A 25,923-nucleotide genomic window follows, 5' to 3' on the forward strand; every position below is an offset into this window, starting at 1 on the left:
TCTTTGGGGCCAGGGATCACCAGCAGATTGTTATCTGCAGAGCTAAAGCTCTCTCAGGGACATACCAGAGATGGTCCTGCAAATAAGTTGGTCCCAGACTACTCAAGGCCTTAAAGGTCAAAACCAAAACCAGAGATGGTGGTTCAGAGAAGACAAGAACATCCACCATTCTTGTTCTCAGGCCACACTGATTGCTAGTCCCTTATTCCCATTTTTTCTGTAAGGTGTTTCCAGGTGGCTCGTAACTTGTGACTGCAGAAGTCAAATTCACCCAAAATACCAAATAAAAAATCCATGTAGAAATGTATTTTCTACGAGGGGTATAAGAAGTACTAAGTTTCCTGATGCAGAATAAAGAAGACTAGGATGCTAGTGTCAACTGTGAGTGTGAATCAGCACACTATCTGTCCTCTACCTGAAGTGAGGGAGCAACTTATTGTATGGAACTCGTATTATGAATATCATCGTATAGTTCTTCCCAATTCCTGAATTCGTCTTCCTTTGTATGCAGTTATTTAAAACAAATTGACTGGTCGTTCTGCCCCGTGGCACAGAATGGTAAAGCTGCAGTACTGCAGTCGAAGCCCTCTGCTCATGACCTGAGTTCGATCCCAGTGGAAGCTGGTTCAGGTAGCCGGCTGCAGGTTGACGCAGCCTTCCATCCTTCCGAGGTCGGTCAAATGAGTACCCAGCTTGCTGGGGGGAAAGTGTAGATGACTGGGGAAGGCAATGGCAAACCACCCCGTAAAACGTCTGCCGTGAAAGCGTTGTGAAAGCAACGTCACCCCAGAGTCGAAAACGACTGGTGCTTGCACAGGGGACTACCTTTACCTTTTTTTCTGCAGTCCATATTTCTTAAGCTTTTGCATGAGAAGGTATTATTGAAACAGGTCAAAAACATGATGGAATTCTTATGTAAAGTACCGTTCCCTTTGCAGAAGGAGCCAAATGCTGGTTCAGAAATGAAAATGGAGATCGTCCGACATTCTGGCTCCTCAGCCCACATGAATTGCTAGTCCCTTATTCCCATTTCCCTGTAGGTGTTTCCAGGTGACTTTTAACTTGCAGCTACAGAAGTCAAATTCACCCTATCCGTTACTCCCTGGGTTTTCTTCCTTTGAAGATAGGAACCGTGTTTGCTCTTCTCCAGATGTTTGGGAGTGCACCAAATATCCATGAACCCACCCCCACCCCCAACATGAGACTGAATGGTTCTTGTATTTGCTCAGCTAATTTAGAATCTTCAGGGAATATCTTCAGTCCCCACCTATTTCCCACCCCCACCCCCAACTTTAAGTCATTCAGATGGTCAGAGTCTTCAGCAGACTTTCTTCATTATTATTGACCTGTAACCTCTTCCATCCTTATTCCTGTCAGCTGCTAAATATCTCATCTCAAAGCTTTTTCCCTAAACCCTTCAAACTGACACCAAGTAGACACTGAATCTTCTCCTCCTCCTCTTTCTTCCCCTTCTTCTCCTTTTTCTTCTCCTTCTCCCTTCCCCCTTCTTCTCTCCTTTTCCCTTCTTTCTCCTTCCATGCAAAATATTCTGAAGTGCTTTGGAGGGGCAGGAGGGCTTTTCATATCACACAAACACACAGCAGATCGTGACTGCATTTTTAAAAACAAGGAAGCAGAAAAGGGGGGGGGGGAGAAAACTCCTACCAGACAGCAAACAAGTAATCAAACTTCGTGTTTCAAAATCTGTTTGAAGTAATGCTGTCTTTCAAGGGAACATTAAAGCTGGTAAAATAGGTGTCTAAATTTTTGCTTTAATATGCATTGGGTTGGATCCCCTTGCTATTGGAGGTGCTTTCTTTCACTCAGTGGAGAAAAACGCCTCTGCAAGTGGAACAGATCCATGGCCCCTGACCATTGTTTGGGATTTTATTTGCAAAAGTTCAGGGAATATACTTCTCTAATCTAGGTTCTTTTGAATTCCACCTTATGCCTGTCTCATGAGATACCTGAAACAAGTGAATTTTGCTTCTCCCCCCCCCCCCCCCGAAGTTCCACTGAAGAACACCATAATTCTTAAGAACATAAGAGAAGCCATGTTGGAGCAGGCCACTGGCCCATCCAGTCCAGCACTCTGTGTCACACAGAGGCCGAAAAACCCAGGTGCCATCAGGAGGTCCATCAGTGGGGCCAGGACACTAGAAACCCTCCCACTGTGACCCCCCAAGCACCAAGAATACAGAGTATCACTGTCCCAGAGAGAGAGTTCCAACAATACGCTGTGGCTAATAGTGACTGATGGATCTCTGCTCCATGTTTATCCAATCCCCTCTTGAAGCTGTCTACACTTGTATCTTACAGTGAATGGCCACCGGATTTTTAAAAGGGCATTCCCCTGCCCCCATCTGTATATTCTTTGTCCCTATGCTTTTCCTATTGAAGCTCTGAATAAATACAACAGCAGCATCCCCTCCTCAAATTTCTGTGTGCAATGGCTAAGAGGAAGGGGGGGGGGATAGAAATAGGCAGTTGCTGGGGGGAATAGAATAGTTGAGCAGCTGTTTCATTTTTAAATGTTCCAGCCAAACGAGCAACGGATGGGACCAGCCCGGCTCTTGCGCTTGAAAGACAGCTTTGTAAAAGTAAAGGGGGTTAAGCTTGTACCTCTTAGTTTTTTAAGGCTTTTAAATATTTATGGAGCAATGAAACTAGGTATTTTAAAAGCTTGGTGCAAGGAAATAGCTGTTCATCACGTTGCGGGGGCAAGAGCCCATTGGTACTGGTGATATCCCCCACCCCGCCTAAGTTTTAAAAGCCACGGTTGTCTCTGAAACGAGAACCACATGTTCTCCACATAGAAGAGATTGCTGTGGAAGCGCCGGAACAGAGCAGCAGGCTTATCCCAGGAATGCTACCTTGGAAGTGGAACACCTGGATCCTATCAAAGGAATAATCGTGCAAGGCCCTAGAAGGAGGGCTTTGAAAGAGTGAAACTAGGAACAAATGATGGGAAATTAAAGGATGCTAGAGAATTTCTGAGTATACCTTCAGAACTTCTGTTCCCATTTCCCACCTAGCTCTGCTTTGTTAGTATTGCAGCTGGGGATATGTTTTCTCCTTCCAGATGTTTATGAATGATTTTTGATCTGTTGTGCAGAGATAATTGTGAAACAAAGCTGGAAAAATCTGACTTGTAACAGTTAGTAAAGCAATCATAGAATCATAGAGTTGGAAGGGACCTCCATGGTCATCTAGTCCAACCCCCTGCACAATGCAGGAAACTCACAAATACCTCCCCCTAAATTCACAGGATCTTCATTGCTGTCAGATGGCCATTTAGCCTCTGTTTAAAAACCTCCAAAAAAGGAGAGCCCACCACCTCCTGAGGAAGCCTGTTCCACTGAGGAATCGCTCTGACGGTCAGGAAGTTCTACCTAATGTTGAGCCAGAAACTCTTTTGATTTCATTTCAACACATTGGTTCTGGTCCTACCTTCCAGGGCCAAAGAAAATAATTCCACACCATCCTCTATATGACAGCCCTTCAAGTACTTGAAGATGGTGATCATATCACCTCTCAGCTGCCTCCTCTCCAGGCTAAACATGCCCAGCTCCTTCAACCTTTCCTCATAGGACTTGCTCTCCAGACCCCTCACCATCTTCGTCACCCTCCTCTGGACCCATTTCAGTTTGTCTATATCCTTCTTAAAATGTGGTGCCCAAAACTAAACACAATACTCCAGGTGAGGTCCTACCCGAGCAGAGTAAAGCGATACCATCACTTCATGTGAGCTGGATGCTATACGTCTGTTGATACAGCCCAAAATTGCATTTGTCTTTTTATGAACAAAGGAGTTTTCTTTTTAATGGGTGTTAGTCAGTGTTCCCTCTAAGCTGAGTTAGCGTGAGCTGGCTTACAGATTTTTCGCCTCCAGCTCACACATTTTTGTCTTCGCTCAGGAAGGATGACCCCAGAACACAATAATTTATGCAGTAGCTTGCCACTTTAATGCCAGTAGCTCACAAAGTAGAATTTTTGCTCACAAGACTCTGCAGCTTAGAGGGAACATTGGCGTTAGGCTAGTTAGCAATCCTAAATTTATATTTAGCTGACAAGGTGACAAGTACCAATCACTGAGATGTTAAAACAGGACTAGTTTCTTTCCCAAGTGGGATCCTAATATTGAAACAAAGGATGGGAAATTAAGAAGACTGCAGATTTATACCCCGCCCTTCTCTCTGAATCTGAGCCTCAGAGCGGCTTACAATCTCCTTTATCTCCTTCCCCCACAATAGACACCCTGTGAGGTGGGTGGGGCTGAGAGAGCTCTCCTAGAAGCTCCCCTTTCAAGGACAACTCCTGAGAGAGCTATGGCTGTCCCAAGGCCATTCCAGCAGCTGCGAGTGGAGGAGTGAGGAATCAAACCCGGTTCTCCCAGATAAGAGTCCGCGCACTTAACCACTACACCAACCTGGCTCTCTCAGCAGAAGCAGTAGCTGCTAGGCCCTATACCCTCTCTTGTCCTGCTCAAGGATGCTCGAGAAGCCACAGGTGCCCATGGGGGTTTATTCTGCCCTGTCAGGACAAGTGAGGGTACAGGGCCCGGCAGCTGCTTCTTCTGCTTCCTCTCCTAATGGCCATTCCAGATGTTTCAAGCCTGTGGTATCTGAATGAAACTGGAATCTCTACTAAATCTTTTGGAGGGTTACAGCTTACTTCCTGAGATGGGCCGGAGCGTAAATCTATCAGGCCAAATTTATATATGTAACCAAAGGGGATGGAATGGGGGGTACGTTACAGAAGGAGGCCCTTTGGAATATCCCCCTTTTCTTTTCTGCATAGAAACGGAGTCTCCTCTCCAGAATAAACTTTGCGGCATGTTAGCTGTAGGAGGGTGTAGATCGAAAGTGCCCAAAAACAGAGTGTGCTAAGCTTTAAATGGCTTGCTAGGGTTTGAAAGAGGACCCTGGAATGTCCTGGCTTGAAGAATGATGCCTTATTTTTGCTTTTAGGCTTTATGTACATTTACAAATGTTTGAGATTAATATCTCAGCAAACTTTAGAATCAGGAGTGGAACAGTGCATTACGGTGTATTTCTATACATTTGGAAGGGTGTAACTCAGTTTAGGACTACGCTGCGATTGTTCAGATGGGTTCTTGGAAACTGAAACAACAACATGGGGTCACAGTTCATAATAGAGAAAATACAACCAAACACTATGATACGCTGGCTAACATTAGCAAAAGTTTTGTAAGAAGTACTTTTATCACATATCTTACAAAGTTATTTGTCACATTAGAAGGAAGTACCATATTATAATCCAGAAGGCTTTTGCATCTGTTTTAACAGGGGTGTCTAACTCTTTTGTTATATGGGCTGGATCTGACATAAATGAAGAAGATGAAGATGAAGAAGATATTGGATTTATATCCCGCCCTCCACTCTAAAGAGTCTCAGAGCAGCTCACAATCTCCTTTCCCTTCCTCCCCCACAACAGACACCCTGTGAGGTGGGTGGGGCTGCAGAGGGCTCTCACAGCAGCTGCCCTTTCAAGGACAACCTCTGCCAGAGCTACGGCTGACCCAAGGCCATTCCAGCAGGTGCAAGTGGAGGAGTGGGGAATCAAACCCGGTTCTCCCAGATAAGAGTCCACACACTTAACCACTACACCAAACTGGCTTTCCAGATGAGACCTTATCACCATCGGGCTGGGCCATGTGTGTCATAATAATGCCAGGTAGGGAGTAGAAATATCAATTTAGCGCTCCTTGGCCTTCAAGGTGCTTTCTTTGTATCTCTTATGCGCAATCCAGGGAACTGGGCAAGGGAAGCTCTGGCTCTTTCCTTCCTTTCCCAGGGGACCAGAAGGGGGAGGAGCCTCAGCCAATAGAAAGGAGAGAAGATTGGTTCAGTAGCTCTGCTGTGCGATGGATACTATCCCTCCCCCCTCCTCCCCAAGGGAGGAGCCTCAGCTAATGGAGAAAACAGAGGTTTTGCTCTGTAGTTCCTGTGCAATTGAGCAAGCCTGCAAAGCAAGCTGTGATGCAGAAGGAAGCGAGAGGGAGAAGGAAGCAGATAACAGCCAGTTGCTCCGGGGCCTGATAGGAGCCCTCCAGGGGCCTGATTCAGCCCCTGGGCCACATGTTTGACACCTCTGTGTTTTAAGAAGTAGTTAAGGACTGATTTGCTTCAACTACATACACTGAAATATAGCAGGAGGCTGATAACTTTAATGTGTACCACATCATCCTTGAGAAAGAATTTGATGAAAAGTGCCTAAACTGGATTCTCTTGTTGGATGGGTTCTCAGAAGCTGGCAAGTGGGGGGGGGCATCAACGATGCTACCGGTATATTTTAGAGAGCCAGTTTGGCATAGTGGTTAAGTGTGCGGATTCCTCCACTTGCACCTGCTGGAATGGCTTTGGGTTAGCCATAGCTATTGCAGGAGTTGTCCTTGAAAGGGCAGCTGCTGCGAGAGCTCTATCAACCCCACCCACAGGGTGTCTGTTGTGGGGGGAGAAGATATGGGAGATTGTAAGCTGCTCTGAGTCTGACTCAGAGAGAAGGAAAGGAAAGGTCCTCTGTGCAAGCACCAGTCGTTTCCGACTTTGGGGTGATGTTGCTTTCACAACTTTTTCACGGCAGACTTTTTAGGGGGTGGTTTGCCATTGCCTTCCCCAGTCATCTACACTCCCCCCCACAGCAAACTGGGAACTCATTTGACTGATCTCGGAAGGATGGAAGGCTGAGTCAACCTGGAGCCGGTTACCTGAACCCAGCTTCTGCTGGGATCGAACTCAGATCATGAGCAGAGCTTAGGACTGCAGTACTGCAGCTTTAACACACTGCGCCAGTATAAATCTGCATTCTTCTTCTTCTTTTAGTCCTGTTCAGTAACTCTGCTTATAAGGTTAAATATGGGGAAATATGATATGTGCACTAGCTCGACAGCCTCGGTAACTGTTGGAATATTTAGCAGAGCAACAAAGGCAGTCTGGCGTGTGTATTAGTTTAAGGGAAAAAAGTGTTACTATATAAAGATAGGCGAAAGGGTTACACTTGGAAGTAAAATAACAAACATCTTATCTAACTGGTTCTAAGCACCATGTTGACTGTTTGGATGCTCAATCTCCTGTGTGTGAGAGAACAAAAGGAATGACATTTTCCTACAGTCGCCCACTGGATAGGCCTAAACCCACACAGCATCCCAGTAACACTCAATCAGCCAAGAGAGATTGTACTGCTCCTTTCATTAGGAAAATTGTCACCTTCTGGAGAGCCAGTTTGTGGTTAAGTGTGAGGACTCTTATCTGGGAGAACTGGGGTTGATTCCCTCCACTTGCACCAGCTGGAATGGCCTGGGGTCAGCCATAGCTCTTGTAGGAGTTGTCCTTGAAAGGGCAGCTGCTGTGAGAGCCCTCTCAGCTCCACCCACCTCACAGGGTGTCTGTTGTGTGTTTGTGTGTGTGTGTGTGGAAAGTTAAGGGGATTGTGACCTCTCTGAGTATAGGGCGGGATATAAATCTAATACCATCTCCTCTTTGGTGGGAACGATGTGCGTGAGATCTTATTGGTGCCTAAACTAACTAGCTGACATTAGCATGCATGCATAAACCAGTTAACTCTTTCATGACTGAAGGATGAACTTGCAAACTCCAGCAGTAACCACTTGAAAAGTTTGTGGCTCCATCTTTGTAGAGGGCAAAGAACACCTGGAACTGTCAGACCACGCTGTGAATCTCTCCCTGACATCTCCCCTTGTTCGACTTTCCAAGGCAACAAAAGCTGTGATTGATGCAGACAAAGCAAACAGAATGCCTTCAGTTCCCCCACGCGACTGTCACAAAGGCCCGCATTCTTAACACACTGGAAAAAAAACCACAATCTCTGGGCTGGAATAAGTAAGCCACATGAGTAGGATGATCGCTGATATTTACTGTGTTAGCTTCTGTGTTAATTTCCAATCAAGAAATTGCTTTTATGGATGGTCTGAAGTTGACCAACATGTGACGCCAGTGTCCATGCCTACTTTCCCTCCTATCTTCCTTTGAAAATATCAAGAACCACATGTTGCCACAGCTGGCAACCCTAGGAAGTAATTAGGAGATGGGAACTGGCATGCTGGCATCACCTTGGCATGCTTACTTCTAGTAAGAGGTGGAATTCTAGCAGGAGCTCCTTTGCATATTAGGCCACACACCCCTGATGTAGCCAATCCTCCAAGAGTTTACAAGGCTCTTCTTACAGTCTTGGAGGACTGGCTACATGAGGGGTGTGTGGCCTAATATGCAAAGGAGCTCCTGCTAGAATTCCACCCCTGCTTCTAGTAAAAATGGGCAGTGATGTCATAGCACTGTGTAGGACTTGCAAAACTTTATGGTTATATCACTTAGCATAAGACCCAGCAACCCTGCAAGATTCCAATTGTTGTTGTTCAGTCACACAGTCAAGTCCGACTCTTCGCCACCCCATGGACCACATCACGCCAGGTCCATCTATCTTCCACCATCCTCCTAAGTTCGCTCAAATTCATGTTCGTTGCATTGATAACCATCTCATTCTTTGCCGTCCCCTTCTTCCTTTGCCTTCCATCTTTCCCAGCATCAGGGTCTTCTCCAGTGAGTGCTCCCTTCTCATTTGAAGACATTGGATTTATATCCCGCCCTATACTCGGAATCTCTAATGAGTCCTCTTAGGGTTGAGGAGTCCTCTTAGGGGATGCGAAACTACAGGTAGGGCCTAGAGATCTCCTGGAATTGCAAGTGCTTTCTAATCACAAGGGGCTTCGCCTATAGAGCAGGACTGAGCACTCACCTTGGTTTGCTCAACAACACCTGTTCACCTGCTGTGCCAATCACTCCATGGTAATTAGTAATGAGTCCTTGTAGGGTTGCCCAGGGCTCACCTTGTAGCAGGATCTCCTTTGCATATTAGGCCCCACCCCCCTGATGGAGCCAATCCTCCTGGAGCTTACAGTAGGCCCTGTATGAAGAGACCTGTAATCTCTTGAAGGATTGGCTACATAAGAGGGGTGTGGTCTAATATGCACAGGAGCTCCTGCTACAAAGTGAGCCCTGGGTTTGCCAAACTACAGGTAGGTTAGTAACAACCCAAGAGTTCCACAGAAACTGGAAATGTAAACAATATCACCACGGAATAACGAATGAAATTCACCAAAAAATTACGATACTTTTACAAAGTTACAAAAGTTTATAATACTTTACAAAAGTTTCAAGTCCATACAATTTGCAACAAGCGCAATACTAACAAACATTCAATTTGCAAAACCCACTTCCTGTTGGTTCTCTGTATTCCCTCAATCTCGCCGCATCTGCGGGGCTCTTTGCGTTAGTGCTGGTGCAGTTGCCAATTTTATATTCAGGGTCGATATCAAAATTTCACACCATTTACAACGTGGCATACAATATGCATGTAGGGTTGCCAAGTCCAATTCAAGAAACATCTGGGGACTTTGGGGGTGGAGCCAGGAGACATCAGGGTGGAGCCTGAAGCAAGGGTGTGACAAGCAGAACTGAACTTCAAAGGGAGTTCTGGCCATCACATTTAAGGGGACCGCACACTTTTGAAATGCCTTCCCTCCTTTGGAAACAATGAAGGATAGAGGCACCTTCTTTGGGGGCTCATAGAATTGGATCTCCTGGTCCAATCCTTTTGAAACTTGGAGGGTATTTTGGGGAGAGGTACTGGACGCTATGCTGAAAATGTAGTGCCTCTACCTCAAAAAACAGCCCCCCTCCCAGAGCCCCAGATACCCACGGATCGATTTTCCATTATACCCTCTGGGAATCAGTCTCCAAAGGGAATAATGGAGTGCCCAGCAGACATTTCCCTCCCCCCCCTTTCTGATGACCCTGAAGTGGGGGAGGGCCTCTAAACCGGGGGATCTCCTGCCCCCAGCTGGGGATTGGCAACCCTACAGCCAAGTCCCACTCCTGCTCTAGACGCCCCTGCCTTCAGCGTCCCCAGAGGGCGCGATTGCGCTCAGGTCTGTGCTGCGAGGTGCCTGCAAAGCGCCCCGCCGTGGAGGGATTGCACAAGCGGCCAACAGGTGTTGGTGAAGAAAAACGAGGCAGGTGCTCAGGCCTTCGGCTCCTAAAGCCCCCTTGTGGGATTTGGGCTCCCCCTCTTCAAAGGCCGGAGAGCTACTGCCCTCCCCTCGCGATGCTTCCGATAGCCTGCCTTCCAAGCGCCGTCTCCAAACCCCCGACCCCGCGCGCCGCTTTGGTCTCGTGCTTTAAGCGCCACCCTCCACCCCTCGCTCCGGCCGCCGCCACGCCACGCGCGGCGCTTTCCCCACCTGCCGCCAGGTGGGGCTCGAGAGGCCCCTTTCCGGAAAGTTTTAAGAAAGTTTCGCCCGAGCGCGGCCGGCGTCGCTGCTTCGCCAGCGCCCCGGAGCAGAGCAGAGCAGAGCAGAGGCGAAGGCAGGCGGCTTCTAACGGGAGCCGAAGGAGGCAGCCGGGAGCGAACCGAGGGGAGCAGGACCCCCGTTGGTAAGCGGCTGGCGGGGCTGGCGGGAGGAGGCAGGTCGGGCTCTCTTTTAGCGAGGGGCGCTTAATTGGCTTCGGAGTCGGCTTTTAATTGGCTCCTTCCCAGGCGCGCCCCCCTTCGGGCTTGCTTTCGGTGGAGGCGCGCAGCAGCCTCCTCCTGCCAAAGCCTCCTGAGGGGACTGGAAGGGGCGCCCGCCGCTTCTCCGCCCGCCCTTGACCCTCCGCTTTCGCCCCACCCCACCCCTCCCCAGGGCAGCGCTTGTCTGGTCCGCCGCCGCCGGCCATGGAGGGCAGAGAAGGGGCCGCCGAGGGCGCAGGAGACGGAGCGTTCGCCGAGGCTCGCCGCTGGGTGGAGGTGAGTCAGGTGGGGCTGGGGCGCGCGTCCCGGGGGCTCTTTCTTTATTTCGTGCCCGGGCGGGGAGGTTCCAGGTCCGTCGAGGTTGGCTCAGTGGTAGAGCAGCTGCTTGGGAAGCAGAAGGTCCCCGGTTCAAACCCCGGCACCTCCAACTTAAAAAAGGGTCCAGGCAGAGAGGCGTGAAAAACCTCAGCTGGAGAGCCGCTGCCAGTCGGAGTAGGCAATGCTGACTTTGGTGGACTGACGGTCTGATTCAGTAGAAGGCGGCTTCGTATGTTTGGGGAGGGGGCTGTTGTGGCTCGGTGCTAGAGCATCTGCTTGGTAAGCAGAAGGTCCCAGGTTCAGTCCCCCACATCTCCAACTCAAAAGGGTCCAGGCAAGTAGGCGTGAAAAACCTCAGCTTGTGACCCTAGGCTCTGATGGACCCAGGGGTCTGATTCAGTAGAAGGCAGCTACATATGTTCTTTATAGGGGAGGGACGGTGGCTTCAGTGGTAGAGCATCTGCTTGGGAAGCAAAAGGTCCCAGGTTCATTTCCAACTCAAAAGGGTCCAGGCAAGTAGGCATGAAAAACCTCAACTTGAGACCCTGGAGAGCCGCTGCCAGTTTGAGTAGACAAGACTGACTTTGGTGGACCTGAGAGTCTGATTCCGTATAAGGCAACTTCGTTGTGTCCATATGTCCATCCCAAAAGGATCAAAACTCAGTGAGGGGTAGTCCAGACGGCGCGGAGTTGGTGCGCAGGGGGGGTCTTAATGGCTCGCATTAAATGAGTGGGTCGGGTGGGCAGCCCTTGTTGGTCTGAAGCAGCAGGTCAGAGTTGGAGTTCAGTGGCTCCTTTAAGACCAGCAGAGTCCAGTGGTCCCTTCAAAGTTTGAGTCCAGTGGCCCTTTCAAGACTAACCAAGACCAGTGACACCTTCGAAGTTTGAGACCAGTGGCCCCTTTAAAGTTTGAGTTCATTGACATCTTCAAGACCAACAAAGTCCAGTGACACCTTCAAAGTTTGAGAACAGTGGCCCCTTCAAGACCAACAAAGTCCAGCGGCTCCTTTAAAGTTTGAGTCCAGTGGCATCTTCAAGACCAACTCCAGTGAAAAAATCCAGTGACACCTTCAGAGTTTGAGACCAGTGGCCCCTTCAAGACCAACAAAGTCCAGTGACACCTTCGAAGTTTGAGACCATTGGCCCCTTCAAGACCAACAAAGTCCAGTGGGGCCTTTAAAGTTTGAGTCCAATGGCATCTTCAAGACCAACAAAGTCCAGTGACGCCTTCAGAGTTTGAGACGAGTGGCCCGTTCAAGACTAACAAAGTCCAGTGACACCTTTGAAGTTTAAGACCAGTGGCCTCTTCAAGACCAACAAAGTCCAGTGACACCTTCAAAGTTTGAGACCAGTGGCCCCTTCAAGACCAACAAAGTCCAGTGGGGCCTTTAAAGTTTGAGTCCAGTGGCATCTTCAAGACCAACAAAGTCCAGTGACGCCTTCAGAGTTTGAGACCAGTGGCCCATTCAAGACTGACAAAGTCCAGTGACACCTTCAAAGTTTGAGACCAGTGGCCCCTTCAAGACCAACAAAGTCCAGTGGGGCCTTTAAAGTTTGAGTCCAATGGCATCTTCAAGACCAACAAAGTCCAGTGACGCCTTCAGAGTTTGAGACGAGTGGCCCGTTCAAGACTAACAAAGTCCAGTGACACCTTTGAAGTTTAAGACCAGTGGCCTCTTCAAGACCAACAAAGTCCAGTGACACCTTCAAAGTTTGAGACCAGTGGCCCCTTCAAGACCAACAAAGTCCAGTGGGGCCTTTAAAGTTTGAGTCCAGTGGCATCTTCAAGACCAACAAAGTCCAGTGACGCCTTCAGAGTTTGAGACCAGTGGCCCATTCAAGACCAACAAAGTCCAGTGACGCCTTCAGAGTTTGAGACCAGTGGCCCATTCAAGACTGACAAAGTCCAGTGACACCTTCAAAGTTTGAGACCAGTGGCCCCTTCAAGACCAACAAAGTCCAGTGGGGCCTTTAAAGTTTGAGTCCAGTGGCATCTTCAAGACCAACAAAGTCCAGTGATGCCTTCAGAGTTTGAGACCAGTGGCCCATTCAAGACTAACAAAGTCCAGTGATACCTTTGAAGTTTGAGACCAGTGGTCTCTTCAAGACCAACAAAGTCCAGTGGGGCCTTTAAAGTTTGAGTCCAGTGGCATCTTCAAGACCAACAAAGTCCAGTGACGCCTTCAGAGTTTGAGACCAGTGGCCCATTCAAGACCAACAAAGTCCAGTGACGCCTTCAGAGTTTGAGACCAGTGGCCCATTCAAGACTGACAAAGTCCAGTGACACCTTCAAAGTTTGAGACCAGTGGCCCCTTCAAGACCAACAAAGTCCAGTGGGGCCTTTAAAGTTTGAGTCCAGTGGCATCTTCAAGACCAACAAAGTCCAGTGATGCCTTCAGAGTTTGAGACCAGTGGCCCATTCAAGACTAACAAAGTCCAGTGATACCTTTGAAGTTTGAGACCAGTGGTCTCTTCAAGACCAACAAAGTCCAGTGGGGCCTTTAAAGTTTGAGTCCAGTGGCATCTTCAAGACCAACAAAGTCCAGTGGGGCCTTTAAAGTTTGAGTCCAGTGGCCTCTTCAAGACCAACAAAGTCCAGTGGGGCCTTTAAAGTTTGAGTCCAGTGGCATCTTCAAGACCAACAAAGTCCAGTGATGCCTTCAGAGTTTGAGACCAGTGGCCCATTCAAGACTAACAAAGTCCAGTGATACCTTTGAAGTTTGAGACCAGTGGCCTCTTCAAGACCAACAAAGTCCAGTGACACCTTCGAAGTTTGAGACCAGTGGCCCCTTCAAGACCAACAAAGTCCAGTGATACCTTCAGAGTTTGAGACCAGTGGCCTCTGATGTGTGGGTGTGGGGGCAGCCTTGGGCAGCAAAAACCCTAGCACCTCCACCACCACCAGTCCATGCAAAAATTGTCTTCCAGAAAACCGGTCCCTGGTGCCAAAAAGGCTGAGGGGCCACTGCCCTATTTCATACCCAGATCCTTGTCCAACATAGAGTGTTGGGCTAGGAACTGAGAGATCTGCGTTCTTATCCCCACTCTGCCACAGAAGCTAGCTGGGTGTATTTGGGCCAGTTAGACACGCTCAGCCTAACCCACTTGATGGTAGCTTTTAATAAGTAGCTTTTTCTGGATTCTTCAGGCTACCATAATGGGGACTCACTGACTGAGAGTATAAGGAGGGATCCCCAATCTTTTTGAACCTGTGGGCACCTTTGGGATTCTGACACAGGGTGGTGGGTGGATATACAAAATGGCTGCCGCAAGACGAGGAGCCGTCCACAAAACGACTGTTGACTCCTTTCTAAAAACCCTGGGCACACATCAAGAAAGGGTGTAAAGGAGTGTGGGTTTCTATCCTGGTAGCTAAACTTCCATCTTTCAGGGCCATTTCAGTTTTCTCCTTTGATGTAGCCTCCTGTATTTTACAGAGGAGTAATCATGCATTCCTTTCTGCTTAACAAAGCATATGTTAAGTTTTATGGCCAAGTTCAGATTTGCAAGCTGCACTTAAAGGAGACAGTTTAGTCCTTGGTGTGAACTCCCAGAGATCCATCAAAGATGATGGAATGGCACCTGAGGAACTGATTGTCAAAAAAAAAATCTCCCTCAAAGGTGTCTTCTGCGTTTCTGGAACTCAGAGAATGTAACCGAAAGACTTGTGGTTGCTCTGTAAAATTAACAAGGTGTGTGAAGTGGCCAGGTCACTAAAAGGGATCTTATTTTCTAGCTTTGCTCTATGAATAGCTGCAAGTGTTTGTACGTGTTGGAAGGTGGTTTGAAAAGTGATGCCTTGAGGCTATTAATCTTAACACTTCTGGGAGAAAAACTTATTTTGCCAGCTCCTGGAATAATGGCACATATTTCATTGGCTTCTATGAGAAGGGGGGGGGATGGGGAAGCCATTCTGGGACACTTCACCTTCAGGTCCGTTATTTCAGGAAGTGGAAAACAGGAAATTTAAGTACTCTCTCAAGGCTTGGCCAGTTTCAGCTAGCAGAGTTTCTCAGTGTATAGACTTTGAGCCTGTACATTTACATTATGTGGATGGGGTAGATACAAGTGAAGGCTTTTCTTTTTTACACAGCAGGTGTGCTGGCATGTAGTTATGTCATTGTAATGGTAACACCAATGAGTAAGTTGTGAGAGTTTTTACAAGCGTGATAAGTTGGGCTTCAGGGCTTTTTTGTAGCAGGAACTTCTTTGCCTATTAGGCCACACCTCCCTGATGTAGCCAATCCTCTTGGAGCTTACAGTAGGCCCTGTATTAAGAGCCCTGTAAGCTCTTGGAGGACTGGCTACATCAGGGGGGGTGTAGCCTAATATGCAGAGGAGTTTCTGCTACGAAGAAAAGCCCTGGTAGTAAGAGATTCACACTGAGTACATGTGCTCTGACATAGTTTGGGGTTGTGTGAAGGATTTCTGATACTTACCATTTGTAATACTTTTTGCCCTTCTGCACTTTAATTAAAAATTGTAGGGCCATTAGGGCCTATATTAAAATGGCTTTGGGAGAAACTACATTGGCTGTTTCTGGCTTAAACAAAACCTGGTTTTGTTGCTTACTTCAGAAGTAACTGTGGAATTATTTTAGTGTCATTGTACATGCTCACACTTCTTTACATGGCAAAACATTGGTTTGGATCGAGCAATGCACAAGTTGAAACTAATGGTTTGTTGTAGTAGAAAAGAGCAGGAGTCCAGTAGCACTCTGAAGACTATCATAAGAACAGAAGAGAAGCCATGTTGGATCAGGCCAGTGGCCCATCCAGTCCAACATTCTGTGTCACACAGAGGCCAAAAAACCCCCAGGTGCCATCAGGAGGTCCACCAGTGGGGCCAGGACTCTAGAAGCCCTCCCACTGTTGCCCTATCCCCCTCAAGCACCAAGAATACAGGGCATCACTGCCCCAGACAGAGTTCCAATGATAAGCTGTGGCTAATAACCATTGATGGACCTCTGCTCCAGATGTTTATCCAATCCCCTCTTGAAGCTGGCTATGCTTGTAGCTGCCACCACCTCCTATGGCAGTGAATTCTATCAAAATTTGTGGTAGGGTATGAGTTTTCGTGAGCCATTGCTCACGTCTTCAGAAGCGAGCAGCTATGTATTTAGCAAAATAAATGCATGAAACAAATGGAGGTTGAGGAAGCTATAGATTTGGGAGCATTTATAGCGGACATCCCTGTAGTTCTACCTCAAGTTACATTCAAATGCTTGCAAAAGTTATAATTATATAATTACCAGTGACTTGTCTCTACAGAGAAGAGTACCAAGAAGTCTTTTTTTTTGTAGACCAAATTTTTTAATTTTTGCAATACATTGAAAAATATACTTCAGTCAACACCCAAATATAATCAGCCAATACATTACAAATTTTCCTCCCCCCCCTCTAATTTATAACCTCCGCCGGTATTTAAAATATATAAAAAACATTCTAAAGGTAAAATTCACTCTTCTAGAATCTTCACTAAAAGTTACCATTATCTTAACTCAAAGATGATTATTATGCTTTATCCTCAACTTAATTCTTATTCATCTAACTTACATATTAAATCAAATAACATCACAGTTCTTCTTTTCTCTTTAAAAGTTCAGTTATTGTTGTCAAAAACCACTAAATGTCTCTTCACTTTCCATTGTAACGCCACATAGTTTTGAAACTTCTCCCAGTCGTCTTTGAATTTCTCCAAATTACAGTCTTTTAAGATTCTAGTAACTTTGTCCATTTCACTCCAGTTTAATACTTTTAAGACCCAGTTCCATTTTTCTGGTATTTTGTCTTGCTTCCACATTTGTGCATACAATGTCCTTGCAGCTGAAAGCAAATACCACAACAATGTCCTGTCTCGCTTCGGAAAGCTTTCCATTTGTAACCCCACCAGAAAGACATCCGGGGTTCTCTTAATATTATATCCCAAGATTTTCCCAAGAAAGAACCTTCATGTTTTTTACATTTCCAACACCTATCTGAAGCTTGATTGTTCATTTTTGCTAGTTTTTTAGGTGTCATATACCACCTATACAGCATTTTAAAACAGTTCTCTTTTATATTATAACACGTTGATATTTTTATAGAGTTCTTCCATAGGTGTTCCCACGTTTCCATTTGTATTTCCTTGTTAAAGTTTATTGCCCATTTAATCATTTGAGGTTTCACCACCTTCTCTTCCGTAGACAGTTTCAGTAACAGCTTATAAGTCCTTGAAATCAGTTTTTCATTTTCACCCAACAGCATTTTTTCCATTTCTGTTTGTTCATGTCTTATACCTGTATTCCTGATAACATTCTCTACCAAACTTTTAATTTGTTGCAATTGAAACCAGTTAAACTTATCCTGCAACTCTTCGGCCAATTTCAATTCTACTTTGCCTCCATGAATCTAGCAGTTGTTTATATGATATACATTTTTCTTCCTGTGGACTTGAAGACAACTTTATAACTTCTGTTGGCACAATCCAAAGTGGTTTTCTCTCATTACCATATTTACTTTATTTTTTCCAAGTATTCAACAAGTTCCTCCTTATATAATTGTGTGAGAAAAGTCCATCCATCTTCTCCTTCCCATAATACACGTATGCATGCCAACCAAAAATATTTCCATGGCCTTCTAATGCCAATAATTTTCTGTTAAGCAAAGTTATCCAGTCCTTAATCCATACCAAACAAACAAAATGGTATAATCTTAAATCAGGTACTTGGAAGCCACCTCTTTCTTTCGCATCCGTCAGAATTTTCATTTTAATTCTTGATTTTTGGTCCGCCCATACAAATTCTGAAATCTTTCTTTGCCACAGATTAAATTGTTTCTTATCTTTCACTATTGGAATAGTTTGAAAGAAAAACATAATTCTTGGTAGAACATTCATTTTAATTGCAGATATCCTCCCCAGCATGGATAAATTCAATTTATTCCACTTTAACATATCCTCTTCAATTTTATGCCAAAGCTTTTCATAATTATTCTTGTATAAATCAATGTTTCTCATCGTAATCTCCACACCTAAATATTTTCCTTATGAGGTAACTTCGCATCCAGTAGCATTTTGTAGCTCTTTCTGTTTGCTTAGTGACAGATTCTTACTAAGGATTTTCGATTTTTCCGACAGTTCTCCATACTCTTTGATTTTCTTTAACAACGAAGTTGTCACTTGTAATGGATTTTCATTGATAAACATCACATCATCTGCAAAGGCTCTGTATTTAAAGTAAAAACCTTTCAACTTCAGTCCCTCTATTTCTTTATCCTCTTCAATCTGAGTCAACAAGACCTCAACAAGACCTCTAGGGTCATTATAAATAGCAACAGAGATAGAGGGCAACCTTGTCTTGTGCCTTTGCTAATTATCATTTGTTCTGTTAAGTCAGCATTCACACAAAGTTTAGCTTGTTGTTCTGTATATATTGCCTTAATCATCCTTATAAAATCATCTCCTAGTTTCATTTTTTCCATCACTGCAAACATAAAATCCTAGTTGAGATGATCAAAAGTTTTTTCTGCATCAGCAAAAAATAAAGCCACCTCTTTTTCTGGATGCTTTTCATAGTATTCTACAATGTCTATTACTGTTCTGATATTGTCTCTTATTTGCATTCTGGGGAGAAAACCTGCTTGTTCCTCTTGAATAGAAATGTTCAAATGCTGTTTAAGTCGTTCCGCTAGAATTCTAGCAAAATTTTTATAGTCATTATTCAGTAGTGAATTTGGTCTATAATTTTTAACATTCGTAACATATCTTTCTTCTTTCGGTATCAATGAAATGACTGCTTCTTTCTATGTATTTGGCACTTCCCCATCTTGTCTAATACCGTTCATCAATTTTTGAACTTTAGGTACTAATACTTCTGCCAGAACTTTATAAAATTTTGCTGAAAAGCCGTCAGGACCCGGAGCTTTTCCTAATTTCATTGAACAAATTGCTGCTTCTATTTCTACTTTTTCAATTGGTTCATTCAAAGTTTTTTCCATATTTTCTTTTAGGGGTTTCACTTTCATTCTTTGCAGGTAAGCTTCTATTTTCTCATTATTTACTTGTTGACCTTTACATAATTTAGTGTAGAATTTATAAAATTCCCTTTTAATTCTGGCTTGATCTACAATTTCTTTACCCTCTGAAAAATTCTTTTTATGAATTTTTTCTCCCTTTTTTCTTCAATTGCCAAGCCAAGTATTTCCCCGGCTTATTAGCGCCCTCAAATGATTTCTGCTGTAGCCTTTTTAAATTCCACTCCACCTCTTTATTCAATAAGTGTCTCAATTGGTTCTGCAGAATTGTAATTTCCCGCAATATTTTCTTTTCCCCCGGTCTTTTTTTCAGTTCATTTTGTTTTTTTACCTATTTCTGTTTGTCAGTCCATCAATTGTTTTTCTTTAGCTCTTTTATCTTTATTGTTCAATGTAATTAGTATTCCTCTCGTAACAGCTTTATACGCATCCCATACGGTCTGAATTTTAACATCCTGATTTTCATTCACTTGGAAAAAAGTTTTTGTTTCTTTTTCAAGAGATTTCACTATTTCTACTTTTTGCAATAAGTCTTCATTTAACCTCCATCTTCTCATCTTTTCCCTTTCTTTCGCTAACCACATTAATGGATTGTGGTCTGCACCTATTTTCAGAAGAATCTTTATTTTGTTAGTGATAAGTCCCAAATCTTTCGTAGACCATACCATATCAATTCTTGAGAAGGAGTTATGCCTTGCTGAAAAAAAAGTATAGTCACGCATATTAGGGTTAAACTTTCTCCATACATCTTCCAGACTTTCTTGCTTTGTTAGTTCAAAAAATGACTTTGGCAGCTTGCCATCTTTATTCTTTTTGTTTCCAGATCTGTCCAAAGAGTTCTTAATAGTTCCATTGAAGTCTCCCATTAACGTTACTTAATCTTAGGTCACTTGGTCTAATTGTTGCATAATGTCTTTAAAAAGAACATCTTTCGCCCCATTAGGGGCATATAGTCCCAATAACAACGTCTTTTTCTCATTCATAAACACCTCCACAGCAGCGTATCTACCTTCATTGTCTTTAAAAATCTTTTTAAAAAAGGTTTATTTCTTTAGTTTCTTCTCACTTCTGGTTATTAAATCCTTCATTACCTTCACCAATCTTGCCTCCATAGCATCCAGTTGTTCTTGAACTTGTTTAGCTATTTTTCCTTCTCCCAGCGAGGCTGCTCTTAGACATGTAACCCTTGGTCCCAGCTTTTGATCAGACATCACTGTCCTCCCATTGCATAAACTGGGTTCTTAAGTTGACCTCACCAAGCCACAATCTGATAGTTGCATTCAGTAGATTAGAGCATGCCCTTTCCAACAAGCCCAAAATTGCCATCCTCTGAGCTTCCTAGCTCCAGATATTAATTTTTAAAGTTCCGATGTTTCTTTATGGTTTCTGGCTCTAGAGAAGACCCGGATGCTTGAAGATTCCTCTTCTTTCAACACTTTCTTCCTGACTCTCTGGCCATGAAGTCTCATTCTCGATGGTTGTAGATCCCACGATAGTTGAAAAGATGTAACTTCCTGTTTCGTATTAAGAGTCTGCAGCTTTGTTATGGCTGGGCTTTTTTTCAAAGCCACAAGAATTTTAAACAGCAACTATTTTTTTACACTTTTCTGCTTACTCTTAACTAAAAAAATTCCACTTTCACCCCCTTCCACTTCTCCTTGATTTTATGCTCTTGCAAATAGTTCTAGGTCTTAAATCTTTTAACAGTTTTATTTTAGTCCCGGAGTGAAAGATAAGAATCTTTTACTTTAACGAAGTCTATTCTTGTTTATACCGTCCACTTTGCTTTCAGATATTATTATAGTCCATAGAAAGCTGGAATATTGATGAGTTTATATCAATTTAATGACTCCGGAGATTCTTTGTAGATGATGGAATACAATTCTTCATCGGGGATTCTTCAAAGCCAAAAAGAAAACCCTCCTGGGATCTCTTGTCAGCCAAAATAAGTACCCTCAAAATTATCAAGCATGTCTTAGACAGATTCCTTTACTGGAAAATGTCGGCAGCAGGCATTAGATTGCCTTTTATGCCCAAAACAAAGATTTCGGTCTGCTCCTCCTGAAAGAAACAGGTCAACTCACCATGTTCCAACCCTGGAAGCCAAGAGTACCAAGAAGTCTTGAGGGGAAAAATGTTTTACTACAAACTTATTTGGGGTCTGATGGGCATTCCTTGTTACTGTTTGCCTGCCCTGGATTTCTTCTTGCGATGCATCACAATTGAGAATGGTCATAGATAGTGGCCTTCCATTACACAGGTTAATATACTATGGATCGGGGTGGAATTCTAGCAGCAGCTCCTTTGCATACTAAGCCACACATCCCTGATGTAGCCAATCCTCCAAGAGCTTACAGGGCTCTTAGTACAGGGCCTACTGTAAGCTCCAAGTGGATTGACTACATCAGGGGTGTGCAGCCTAATATGCAAAGGAGCTCCTGCTAGAATTCCACCCCTGCTATGGATGCTTGTTAGAAGTTGGGCATAGGTGGCCGGCTTCAGCTTCGGAGTGATGGGGATACGCTTCCTTCAACCAAGGTTGGGGGCCTACCTGATTGCGATGTCATGGCAGCCTTTCCTCCAGTTTTGGAAGTGAAGTGCTAAGGAAACTTCAGTTTACCAACTTTGAGTACATAGCAAGCTCCCATCCTGTTGGGGAATGGGACTTCTTGTTTCTTGACGGAAAGGGTTATCAACTGCCAAGTAGTGAACTGTACGTGACTGGGGAAGGCAAAGGCAAGCCACCCCATAAAAAGTCTGCTGTGAAAACGTCATGATGCAGAGTCACCCCAGAGTCGGGAACGACTGGTGCTTGCACAGGGGACTACCTTTACCTTTTTTATTTATAGTAGCAAACAAGAATGATTCATTCTATGCAGATGTGTAATTGCAAACAAAATTCTTATGGATATAAACTGTTGAGCAGCAGCCTGCAAACAGAAAAGATTTTAATAATCAGCACTTTATAACAAAAATATTTTTTGCAATTGGCACTTTATTCAGTGTGACAGTTGTGACTGATGCAAACTTGCAAGTTTTTCAGTATCTGGCTTCAGCGTTGTTAGTGACAAAGATCACCTCGTCTAACAATATCAAGGATGTTATGAGCTTTAGATAGCAGGCCTATCTAAAACCAGATTCAACAAGGTAAGAAGTGAGAAAAGCAATAAAGTGCAACTTTACTTTCTCCCAGAGCAGTGGATACTTCCTCATCATTTCTCTGGTTATCCATAAATCATATTTGCCATGTTTGAATCTAGCTTGTGCTGTTATATCACTTTATAACTCAGTGAAACTTCCTTGTAATGTAATGTCTACTGTATTTGCCCCAAATGGATCTACCACTCAATTCAGAATATTCATCTCTAGCAAGTCATTGAACTGAATTTTCATTATTGATTCTCAGTTGTAATTTTCAGTTTTTACAATGCTGAAATTAAAACAGAGGATGAAATGTGAGAATTGTGACAAACTGATAGCAAGCTTGTTTTGTGGGTGGGAGCACAGGGGGGCTTCCTCTGGTTGCCACCTCTCTGGTATGCATGCAACTAAGGAGGGATCAAAATACCGCCCCCCCACTCACTGTTCAGGCTAAATTGGCCTTCTGAATGGCTGAATAAGGCGTGAGGACCCAGACGAGTAGCAAAAATATGGTTTATTAAATAGATTTGGTAATAACAGGAATGGATTAAATTAGATTGGGTAAAACACAAGGCAGTGAACAGAAACTTGCAGCAAAACAACAACAATCCCTATCGCATCTACCTTCTTACTTCCCGTTACATTAGGCTCAAGGTCACACTCATGCTTGGCCTGCAGCAACTCCTCTCTAGCTTTGGCTCCAAGAGTGAATGCCCTCTCACCTGCTGCAGGGCCTTTTATGCTTTTGGCCCAATCCCCACCTCTTCACCTGTGGTTGGCTTCAGTTTAGGGTCTCCAAGTCACTCGCAGCCTCTGGTGGGGGAATTTCTTCACGCGCGCAAAGCGTTCACAGAGCAATGACGTCACCCAGAAGTGACATCATCGTGCCGGTGATGTCACATGGTGGCCATTCTAGGCGTTTCCAGGAAAACTCTATGGTTATCTCGGATGCTCGAGCCATTTGGGAGGGAAAAACTCCCTCCCAAATGGCTAGAGCATCCGAGAAAACCATAGAGTTTTCATGGAAATGCCTAGAGTGGCCGCTACGTGACATCACCAGTGCAATGACATCATTGTGCCAGTGACATCAGGGGAGGTTCCTCCTGCCGGCCCAGTGGGGGCTGGAAGGTTGGGAACCTCCTGGGCGGGGGAACTCCCACCCGGACCAGGTGCTTGGCAGCCCTTCTTCAGTTTCCTTCCATTTCTCCCTTTCCCAGTCACAAAACACTGAGAATGCTGGGGAACTGTAGGCCCATAGCCTACTATAGCTGAGACTTTCTGGATCCTGCAGGTCTCAGTCTGCCTCAGCCTAGGCCCAGGATCATGACAGACTGGCAAATAGGTTTGATGCCCCTTCCTGAAATTTATTGTGGCCCCTTTAGTGATATAGCACTTACTGGGGCCACCTACAAATATGCCATGGTCCCCGAGGAGCCATCTGGCCTATGTTGAGAATAGGATTCCTGTTCCCCAGATAGGGGCACGGGATCTCCCGCCAGACAACTGTTCATTGTGAGAAACTCTACCCCCAAGCAGCAACATCCCCATGCAATGTCCTCGATGTGATGACATCACACAGAAGTGACAGTCATCACGTTAAGGGTGTTGTGCAGTGACATTCTGGGTTGAGGGCAAAACTCTATGGCTTGGAGGCAATTTTATCATAGAGTTTTGCCTTCAAACCAAGTATCGTTGCATAACGTCACATTTCCATGTGACATCATCACATAAGGGATATTGTGTGAGGATGTCGCTGTTGGGGGAGTGGAGTCCCATCCCACTCCCAGAACGTTCCCTCCCACCCTCCACTAGTGAGTCGTGGGGACATGACAACACTAGTTGAGAACCACTAATCTATGCTTAGGGTTGCCAAGTCCCCAGCATTCTCTGGCGGGAGACTTTCATGCGCAGTGCAATGACGTCACCCAGAAGTGACATCATCACATTGGTGAAATCACTTGCAGCCGCTCTAGGTGTTTCCAGGAAAACTTGATGGTTTTCCTGGACGCTCTAGCCATTTGGGAGGGGAAAACTCTATGGTACGTATTGTACCGTAGAGTTTTTCCCTCCCAAATGGCTAGAGCATCTGTGAAAACCATAGAGTTTCCCTGGAAACACCTAGAGCAGCTGCCGTGTGGTGTCACCAGCGTGATAACATCACTTCTGGGAGACGTCATTGCGCCGACGACGTAGGGGGAGGTTCCCCCTGCCGCCCCAATGTGGGCCGGTGAGTTGGGAACCTCCTGGGGGGGAATCACTGCCTGGACTGGGGGCTTGGCAGACCTATCTATGCTACTGACCATCTCCGTGTCTTACAGACGTGAATTTCGTAAGCTAATTATGCATGGTATGAAATAGCATTTCTTCAGTTTGTCTTGAATCTACTGCTGGTCAGGTTCGTCAGGTGATCCCTTGGTAGTCTAGTCTGCTTTTTCCACATTATCAATTTTATAAATCAATGCCATACATTATATGTCTTTAAAAAAACGTAACAGCTCCACCCTCCCCCAACCCTCCCCTTTAGCCTTTCCTTACAGGGCAGATTTTTGAACACTTTAGTTACCTTATTCTCCACATCTTCCACCATTCTCTTTGAGAGGAGTGGTTGGTATCAGAGCTGAGTGAAGAATTCTGGCTATGTGATCATACGGACTTGGAAGGGAACAACTCTGTTTATGATTGCATGTCAGGCAATAAGGTTTCAAAGCAACCAGACCTTGAATTGATACAAAGTTAGGCTTTATTTGATACTCCATATGTACTAGGAGGAAGAAATTGGGACTGATACCATGTAACAGTGCAAAGCATACTTAAGAGGACTACATCAAAGATTTCTAAACAAAAGCCACAATTCTAAACATTGCTGAGCTGAGGTGTGAAGGTTCACACGGTCCCTCTCTCTTATCTTATTCCTACGGTTTGTCTTCCTGGGATGGCCAAGAGGCTCGTCCCTGGAGGCACTTTATCTTCAAAGAGGAATTCTTGCCTTTGTTAGTATTAGGGAGAGACATCAAGCACTGGCAACAATCTACAACATTCTACTTTGATATGCAAGGTCTTTCTCATGGTTAGTAACAGCGGTTCAATATGGCAGCTATTAAGCTAAGCATTTTATTTCAGGAAAAGTTACTGTAATGTAATGTACTCAGTGACGAGATGTGTAGAAGGCAACATACTTTATTAGAAGGTACATCCAGAACAGAGCAACGCGGGCCGGGACCCGCTTTATATACATTCAGCCCGGAACAGCCCTCCAGCTGGCCAGTCCAATCCTGGCCAGTCAAACTTCCCCCACAGATCTTGATTGGCGGAGTCTTTTCCCGCGCTGCGCAGGGCGACCAAGGGACTTCCCCTGGTTGCGTCTGCTGCATGGCCACGCGGTGCTTTTAGATAAGCCCAAGACACTACAGTTACATTGCCTGACATTGCACTGCAAATATCGCTGAGCCCCTAGATACACACCAAGGCATTACAATAGCGGGGTCTCTCTTTCTACTCCCTTTTCCATGAACTGCCTTTTTCACTGTTGTTGTATAACAAAACTGATAATTGCATAAATAATAGTACCACAACCTCAAAGCTTCTTTCCTGGAAACACAGCCAGTTCATTTCTCCGATTTACTTCCAGTTTCATTTGCCACTTGTTGCCCATTGACCCTTTTTGGAGACCTCCTTCCAGAGCTTTTCACAGTGGGCTGGGATTTTCGCCATCTTGAATAATTTGTTTATTTCAGACTGGATTGGCTTGTGCTCTAAGTTAAATATAATCCTTTGTAGACCCCACTGTTTGCTTCCCTCCATTGTGAGCATTTGCAGTTATTTTCACCATCTGCTTCCTGTTCTGTAGTATCTATGGCTATAAAAGGGCCTATTCCATTAATCTATGGTAGCTGTGTTTACTTAG

At 44.9% G+C, this 25,923-nt stretch overlaps 1 protein-coding gene across 1 annotated transcript in view; it reads left to right on the top strand.

Annotated features, from left to right (window-relative positions):
• The first annotated feature begins 10,250 nt into the window (after positions 1-10,250).
• The window catches only part of LMO7 (LIM domain 7), a 252,121-nt gene continuing 236,448 nt past the window's right edge, over positions 10,251-25,923 (top strand). The window contains exons 1-2 of the mRNA XM_060233592.1: positions 10,251-10,472; positions 10,721-10,824. Coding sequence (XP_060089575.1) covers positions 10,753-10,824 — 72 coding nt within the window. The 5' untranslated portion in view covers positions 10,251-10,472; positions 10,721-10,752. The remainder of the gene's footprint in view (positions 10,473-10,720; positions 10,825-25,923) is intronic.

Source organism: Heteronotia binoei, chromosome 3, assembly GCF_032191835.1.
Source record: "Heteronotia binoei isolate CCM8104 ecotype False Entrance Well chromosome 3, APGP_CSIRO_Hbin_v1, whole genome shotgun sequence".
Classification (NCBI taxonomy): domain Eukaryota; kingdom Metazoa; phylum Chordata; class Lepidosauria; order Squamata; family Gekkonidae; genus Heteronotia; species Heteronotia binoei.